Genomic DNA, 8,929 nt, shown 5'->3' on the forward strand with positions numbered 1-8,929 from the left:
TATAATGAAATTATGTCAAAACTTCATAATTTTTAGAATATGAATATTTTTGGAACAATAGAAAAAAAATAATCAAAACCAGATACATAAAGATTTAGTGCAAAAACAAAAAAAATAGGCTAAGTATGTTCATAAATTTACTCAATGGCCTTGTTATAGATGAAGCATTTTATATTTCCTTCAAACAAGCAACTCAGTTTCTGTGAAATCAAATTTATAAAAGAAATAAATCAACAATATTTATTGTTATTGTAATAATTTTCTTTTCAGATGTTGAAAGTTCAAGAACTACAGCAAGACATGCTTTCCCTCCATCGTGATATCCTCAGCATGTCTCAGATACTTGATATTGAAAATAAAATGGACATCTTTGATGATTCTGTTCAATTTGGTGAGTTTTAAGATTAGTTTAAAATATATCAATCATTATTTTTGTTTATATAATTAATAATTTATTACAACATATTCTTCAATGTAAACATGGAATACAGGTTTTTGAAAACCAGACTGGTGCTTCTTTCTTTGTAAGTATTAGCTCAGCATACTCGAATGCATACTTCCATGATTAACATATCACGACTATTAACAACAACACTTCATCCGGCATTAGCTGTTTTAAATGTGTTATAAAGGGAAGGAAGTAGTTCATTGGATTTGCAATGTTCAGGGCCAGGTTAAATTTAGGCTAGTCGAAAATTCAAAAAATGATGTTTGATCAAGTCAGAAAAATTGAATCGGGGGACTGAAAATCCTCCTGGGGAATCTATAACTTAGGTGTCTTACTGTCCAATGCAGCAGGTTGTAGGAAAGAAACCTGAAGGTTGAGCATTAATGCTAACATCATGTCCTTGTATTACTGTAGATCAGTAGAAAACAGTTCTTTATTAACAAGTATTGAATATTCAAGAGTTGGTTAACTTATAGGAAGTGAATGTTTTCTAATCAGAATGAAAAAGTCAAATTTAATTTTTTGAGTATGCCACAAAATAAAAGTCAACTCCTCTTGCCTCCGAGATGTATTCAAACTGGTACTAGTTCTAACTTGAGAATACTGAAGTGCTACATGAACATCCTTAGAAGATTTATACAGTCGCGATATTTAACATTAATTTAAAGATATATGAAATTTATTTACAGTGAACGTAAATTTGTTAAATTTAAAGGCAAAAATTGTAGGAAGATTGTCTTACAGTCAATAAAGGTACAAAATAGTAAAAAAAAAACTATTTAATGATAACAACTATCGCCCTACTTTGCAGAGCTAAATGAAAACAAGATAAAAACAATGTAAGATGTGACAAGAAAATTAGAATAATTATACAAAAGGAGTAAAAAATTATACAAAAACATTTTTTAAAAAGAAAGAGACAAATTAAGTTAAGAAAATATAAATATAAATAGAGAACTAATTAATAATAGGTACAGTCATGTGTGATAGAATAGGTACAGTCATGTGTAATAGCATTGTAAAACATATCATCCCTATATTTATTTTTCTTAACTTAATTTGTCTCATTCTTTTTTAAAAATGATTTTGTATAATTTTTTACTCTCTTTGTTTATGTATCCTAATTTCCTTGTCACATATTACATTGTTTGTATCTGTTTTTCATTTAGCCCTGGTGAACCCTACAAAGTTGGGCAAAACCTTGGTTACCATTAACTTTTTTTTTTTACTGTTCCTACAATTTACTTCATACAGTCAATTATATTCTTCCAATAAAGGCAAACACATTTTGCCAATTTTAATTTATAAACAATATGTACAACGTTTTGGCTTCCATACTTTCTTCAAAAACTTTAGGATAGGTTCAATACTTCGGTGTAAGTTCAACCTACTCTACTTTGGAGTTCCAGTCCGAGAGTCTGTGTTAGAGTGTGCAAATGAAAATTTTCGTTCCTGAAAATGGCATGAAAGCCAAAATGTAAAACATTTTTTATAAATTAAAATTGGTGAAATATTCTTACCTTTAAATTTATTTAATTTAAAGCTTCATTAACTAGATATCTCATTTAATTAATGATATTATTCTCCAATTTAAATGCAATTGATCATTCACATACTCATTAAGATAATGTATGCATATCGAGCATTCAGAGGTGTTAGTAATAAGTAGTTTCTGATGTACAAAGAACAAAAAAAATGAACAGATTATTCATTTTTCATTATTATGTAGAATTATTTACATTTAAATTAAATTTATTTTTTAATTCGCTTTAGGACAACCGCCAGGACTCACAAAATATATCCCAAAAACTGACAAAGATCTGATCCCATGGGACTTTATTCAGCGATCCTTATATTCTGCTTTTAATGCAAACCCGAGAAGGAGAATCGATGCTCCTTTGAAGGAAGGACTTGATGATGTAATTAGAGAGGTAATTATATTTTTTCATCTCGTTGTTTTGTATAACTAATCCTTTGGGTCTCGTTTAGTATCAAAATAATATAATATACAGTTAAGAAACAACAGATCTATATTAAACAAAAGAAAATTGGATTGGAAAATTTTGATTTCATTCTTTAAGAAAAAATAATGAAATAAGTTTATAATCAACATAATATCATATTAAATGATGAACGTTAAATAACTTGATAAGAAAATATAAAGAAATAACTTTAGCATAATTTATTTATTTTAAGAAAAAGTATAAATTATTTGTGTTTCGCTATTAAAACTGTAAAATTGTGAATTTATCTTTTACCACTAAGCCAATTCCGTTTGAATTTATTGTATTGTTAATTTCTATTGTTGATCTAAAATTCTAAAAGTACAATAGCAAAGATGTAAATTATGTCACAGAGCTTAAAAGAAGTAAACAAAGTATATTTATTTAAACAATACCAGACATATAACTGTGAGTAAAAGTTATATGAAAAAAACAAAAAAAATATAATAGTAACAATAGTGTCCAATGTAAATAGGCTGTTATATTTTTATTGTAGCTCATAATAATTAATATCAATAGGTCAAGATATCATCGGAGTTAAAAGGGCGACATGTAAACATGTAAAAAGGGCGAATTCAACAAAGTGGTTATTTTCATACTTTTTAGTATTTATTTATTCAAATAATTATTGATACTAAATAGTTTCACTATGTGAAACACAATTAGGAATATTTCAAGTTCTCAAAAACACAAGTATATTGTAGGCTTTTCATCCAAAAATTACTAACCCAGGTGAAGTACAAAGTATAATCTCCTGAAAATTGTTGGGTTCATCTTTTTTATAAACCAATGATATGAAAATTAAAAAAATGGTCTAAAAAGGGTGAATTGTCAACTTGATTTATTATTTAAAAGAATTACCTGTATAATTTGATAATGAATAATTTATATTTGTTAAAGGTAATGGAAAAAATCAACAAGTTCTCAAAACAAAGAGGAAGGGTCATAGATTTTAAAGAAATACTCTACGGCTATGTGAGATATAATCCAATCCATGGAGCTGATTATATTTTGGATTTACTTCTTCTTTATAAAAAATACAGAGGAAGAAAAATGACAGTACCTGTACGCCGTCATGCGTATCTCCAACAACAATTTACTGGTAATATTCTTATATTCAACTATCAATATGATAATTTGTGACATAACTAAATAACTATATATATTTACAAAAAAAAAAAAAGTATGTTAATGTAGCTCAACAATTATAATAATAATAACAATGTAATAAGTTTTTTTAGGAATATACTTAGTATTATATATTAAAAGGACTTATAGAATACAATACTTATTTAATTAAATGTGTGAAAAGGTTTATTTATTTCATATTCTGATTAAATAATAATGAATAATTATGTTATTTAAGTGTCCACTTCATATTTTACTACAATCTGGAGCATAAAATCTATTCCAGAACCCTTATTCAATTATATTTAAAAAAATAATAACTTGAAGAAATTTGAATTTAGTTTTTTATCTTGTCTTCAGGTTAGAAATAGTTATTAATTCATAATAAGCTTGATCGTTTCTCTTCTATTCATTGACCAAAATATATGCGGTTATAGTTACAAATTTAAATTTTATTATATATTTAATAAAAATTGACTCACTCAATAATGCCGGGACAAATCAGGAGCTGAAGAGGGGGATAGTATACCTGAAAAATCCTAGAAGAAAAAAAATATATGGATTAAAAACTATTGTTTTTAATTATTGACTTTAAGGCAAGATATGAGATTTTAAATAATTGTTTTCAAAGTAAGGTCAAATAATGAAACAAACTAGTTGTAGTTTGATAATTAAAACTTATTAACAAGTATTGCGAGAATTTAATGATCTAGAAACATTTATATAAAAGAATTCACAGTGTTCTTTTATCTAACCTATTAAGTTTTATTTTATAAAATAAAGAATCTTAGACATTAAATTATTTTGTTTTATTTTCAGATATCTCAATTCGTGAAGTTTTAGAAACTGATGAAATTAATCTCAACAACGATCCTTCCGAAGATGCTATTGAAGCTCCTGGAAACCTGCCAGGAATCAAAGATGTCTTTGGAAATGGATTAATTAAATTAGGAGGTAACATACCTTCGATACTTTTCCCAATAGCGACAGATAACTCAAGAGAACTGAGAAGAAGCGATAAGATGATAAATTTTATTCTACCACTCTCTGGAAGATTTGAAATATTCAAAAGATTTATGGGAATATTCGAAGAAGAATGTTTAAGAAATGAAGAGAGAGTAACACTGACTGTTGTTCTTTTCCCAAATGATAAAGAAGATAGCGTATCAAAAACATTAAGTTTGATCAAAATGTACCAAGAAAACTACAGATATACGAAAATAGAAGTTTTACCACAATTTGAAAATTTTGCAAGAGCAAGTGCCTTAGAAATAGGAGCATCACATATTGAAGAACCAAACGATCTGCTGTTTTTCATTGATGTAGATATGGTATTCAGGAGAGGGTCACTGCAGCGGATTCGAAAGAACACTATTAGAAAGAAATCTGTTTATTTCCCAATAGTCTACAGTGAATTTGATCCAATAGCAGTTTTCAACCAAACAATATCGCTTAATCACTTTTTGATTGATGAAACGACTGGATACTGGAGGCAGTATGGTTTTGGAATTGGCAGTGTTTACAAAACCGATCTCATTGAGGTAATTATCAATTTAATAACTTTTTTTTTACCTCCAATATTTATTTTAATACTTATAAAAAAAATTTTTTTTTTTTTTATAAATGATGATAAACACTGCGGCCTATAAGACCTATTGTGCACCAACAACATTACGTCATGGTGTTACAACGACGTTGTAATAAGCTTAATATGACTTTTCTATTTGATTTAAGTGGTGTTTAAAGGGCTCATGTACTTAAGTAGGACAAAAATGTACAAGGTATGTCCAGAAAATAAGAATAGTGTTGGGCTATAAAGTTATTTCTTCCAAAAACACATGCTGTGTGAATTTTTTTTGCAAAAGTTGGAACTGAGGAGTAGTGGTGTGTCTACTTTACACAACATGCACTGGAGACCCACTTCAGAATAAAAACTTGTCACGTAGTATCCACTTCCGTGCAATATGTCAATCACAAATCCCACTAAGCGCAAAGTGTGCACTGTCATAAGATTCCTTTTTGCAGAAGGAAAAACTCCAACTAAAATTTTTTGGGGGGAATGTTGACAAAGAGAGTGTGTTTGTTCGATGAAAACACCCATGCCACCAAAGCGCTTTTGAACTTGTTAGGTTGGGACCTGTTGAATCACCCTGCTCATTCCCCTGACTGAAGACTCACATGGGTGGAAAAAAATTTTAAATTGAGGAGGTGAAACAAGAGGTCTTGTGTGGGCAAGATGAGGGGAAGGAGATGGCGGAATATTACTATGAGGAGAGTATCAAAAAGCTTGTACCATGACTTAGAATCTGCATAGAATGGGAAGGGAAAGGTGTGGAAAAATAAGTAACATATATAAAAACTACATCCTGTTTTTTAAATACAAGATATTGAGTACTCTTACTTTTTGAACATGCTTCATTAGATTATAAGTAACTAAATTTTTTTTTTTTTGCAAAAATAATTGTTAATAACAATCATCTATTACATTTACTATTACTGTAAGAAGCCTTTATTACCTACCTATTATTACCTTTATTTACACAAAAAATTTGTTGTTTTTACTTCCTTATCCGTGTATAAGATAAATATTTAAGAAAAAAAATTAACTTTTGCCACTACTTAATAGAAGTACAACTGCCTCCTAGAATAGTACAATTAAGTTTCTCCTAATGGAAACCTCTCTCCAATGGACACCTCTTAAAATGGACAAATTGTAAATATCCCAGACTATTGAGAAGAAATTGTTGAGAAGATGGTCAGGGTTACGGTCACCAAAGATACAAAAATAAATAAAACTTATTTACTTGTGGCAAAATTTCAACCTGAATTTGAGGCCTTCATCATGGCTGAAAAACAAAATGAGATAACCTTCATCCAGAGAAACATAAAAATAAAATATTAACAAACAAAATTGGAAATGTAAATAACACTAAATTAAGTAGATATTAGTTGATACTAATAGAAGATTCTTAAGTACCAACTACTTAAGTATGTATCTACTTAATTTATTGTTACGTATATTTCCAATTTTGTTTGTTAATATTTTATTTTTATGTTTCTCTGAATTATGGTTGTTATCTCATTTTGTTTTTCAGCCCTAATGAAAGCCTGAAATTTAGGTTGAAATATTGGCACAATTACTAGGCAAAGATGTAAAGTTTTGTTTATTTCTGTATCTTTGCTGACAGTGCCCATCACACAGTGAACATTTCCTCAAATCAATTTACAGTCAACTATATACACCTCATCAAAGAAATTTTTCAATTTATTATTCTTTTATTTAAAAAAAAAAATTCATTATGGTATTTCTAGTCTAATAACAGATTTGTTTATAAGAAAATACTTTTTTTGTGTAAGACTGTTTAATTTTCTTTTCTATGAGGTGTTCACATTTTGTTCTGGCCTCGGTGTTTTTTGATTAGATTAGATTAGATTTTTATTCAGGGCAATCAACATCTAGGTTATTACACCTTTTTTACTTTATTTATCTTCTTGTCTTTGACATTTGATAGTTGAATGTAGACTATTTCCTTTTTACACTGGTCGATAATGGTGGCTTATATTTTAGTATAAAGTTGAGTTTCTTTCAAAAATTTTATTATTTTGTCTATGGATTCTGCTGAGTCTTTAAGGGCCAATTCCCTTGTACGAGGAATTTTATTATTTTCGAAGGCTTGACGAAATGATGAGCATTCTTCATTATATGCTTTATCGATAATGGAGACTGACAGGTTTGGCATATAGGTTGGTCCTCTTTTGTGATTAAGTGGAGGTGTGTTAATTTGGAATGTCCTATTCTTACTCTTGCAACAACCACTTCTTCTCTTCTGTTTCCTCTTATGGCACTTGTCCACTTTTGTGTGTTTTTTTAAAACATTTCTTAGTTTATTGGTGAGTGGTATGTCAGCCCACATTGAATACCAATTTTTTCGGATTCTGTTCCTTAAAAATGCCTTTATGTCTTTAGGCTCGTAAATTTGGAGTGGTGGAACGTTCATTGTAGCAGCCTCTTTAGCCGCTTTATCCACTGCCTCATTTTTTTGATATTTTGGTGTTTTTTGATATTTTAATATAATATTTCTAAATTTTAATATTTTTTTGGTATCCCATTATTATCAGGATTTAAATAAGTTCATACAAACATATTAACATTTAGAAATATTATAATACATACAAATACGTATTTTATTTTAATAACCACTAGTGCAGCCCTTCTCAGCGGACATTCTTCTGAACATACAAACCCATCGGACTTGTATATGTCAATTGTAGATGAGGTTTTACTACTGTGTTAGTTAAAAGTTATAAAGTATATTTAATTTAAAATATTACATACAATTTTTTTTTTCAGGTAGGAAGCTTTGATACAACAATAAAAGGTTGGGGAAAAGAAGATGTCGATCTTTTTGAAAAATTTATCACAGCATCTAAGAATATAAGTATTTTTCGATCTGTCGATCCTGATTTAGTCCACGTATTTCACATTGTCGAATGTGATCCCAAATTGGACGATGTACAACTTAGGATGTGTCAAGCATCGAGGGCTGACACATATGGCAGTGTTGCTCAACTCACAAGATACATCAAAGAAAATCATGAGATTTTCAACAGATTTTTACAAAAGTTAAACTGAATGAAAAAAGTGTTGAATGATATGAAACTACTGAGTATAATGATGTGCCAACTATAAACTATGCATCAATATATGATCCTTAATCAAAAGATGTACAAAGACAAAATTTACATAAATATACGAAATTAATATGTGATTAGAAACGTACTGTCAAGAAACGTATGATGAATTCATAAACAATTTACAAGTATATTTATTTTCTTATTAATCATAGTGACTAGATGAGAACTTTATAATTTTATGTGAAAAAAATTCCTATGAAATGTAAATAAAACAATGTATAGTGATAATTTAAGGCTCACTATTTGATCGCTAATTGTAAATATGAAATATGTATTATAATTTGTTGTAAATCGAAATGCTGTAAATGTAAATAAATAGCTGTGATCTTTTTATTTTCATTACACAAACATGCGTTGCTCTGATTCCTATACACAACAGTCATAATATTATAGGGTTTCTTTTATTTATAAAGGGTAAAAATATTTACAGGTAAAGCTATAATACCTTTATTCCTGAAAAATAAAGTAAATGATAATGATTCTCTCCTTAATTTTCCAGTTACACTAAAGTTTAGTTTGTAAAAAAAAAAAAAGAGTTTAGAGGGAAAGTACTAATATACTGCTTTAAATCATCTCAGATTTTATGCAATATAAAATTATACCATTTTAATTATAATATTAAATGCTCAGCAAATCAAATATATAAATCTGTCCA

The 8,929-nt window shown here is 28.4% G+C and overlaps 1 protein-coding gene across 2 annotated transcripts in view; it reads left to right on the forward strand.

Moving 5' to 3' along the window:
- The window catches only part of Chsy (Chondroitin sulfate synthase), a 149,294-nt gene extending 140,687 nt beyond the window's left edge, over positions 1-8,607 (forward strand). The window contains exons 6-10 of one of the 2 annotated variants that reach the window (XM_024361943.2): positions 271-391; positions 2,222-2,379; positions 3,352-3,553; positions 4,399-5,120; positions 7,931-8,607. In XM_024361943.2, the coding sequence (XP_024217711.1) occupies positions 271-391; positions 2,222-2,379; positions 3,352-3,553; positions 4,399-5,120; positions 7,931-8,212 (1,485 nt within the window). In that variant the 3' untranslated portion in view covers positions 8,213-8,607. The remainder of the gene's footprint in view (positions 1-270; positions 392-2,221; positions 2,380-3,351; positions 3,554-4,398; positions 5,121-7,930) is intronic. The other variant, XM_014417642.3, reaches the window with a different exon arrangement.
- Positions 8,608-8,929: the final 322 nt, after the last annotated feature.

This window comes from Halyomorpha halys, unplaced genomic scaffold, assembly GCF_000696795.3.
Source record: "Halyomorpha halys isolate HHAL.00 unplaced genomic scaffold, Hhal_1.1 Scaffold164.1, whole genome shotgun sequence".
Taxonomy (NCBI): domain Eukaryota; kingdom Metazoa; phylum Arthropoda; class Insecta; order Hemiptera; family Pentatomidae; genus Halyomorpha; species Halyomorpha halys.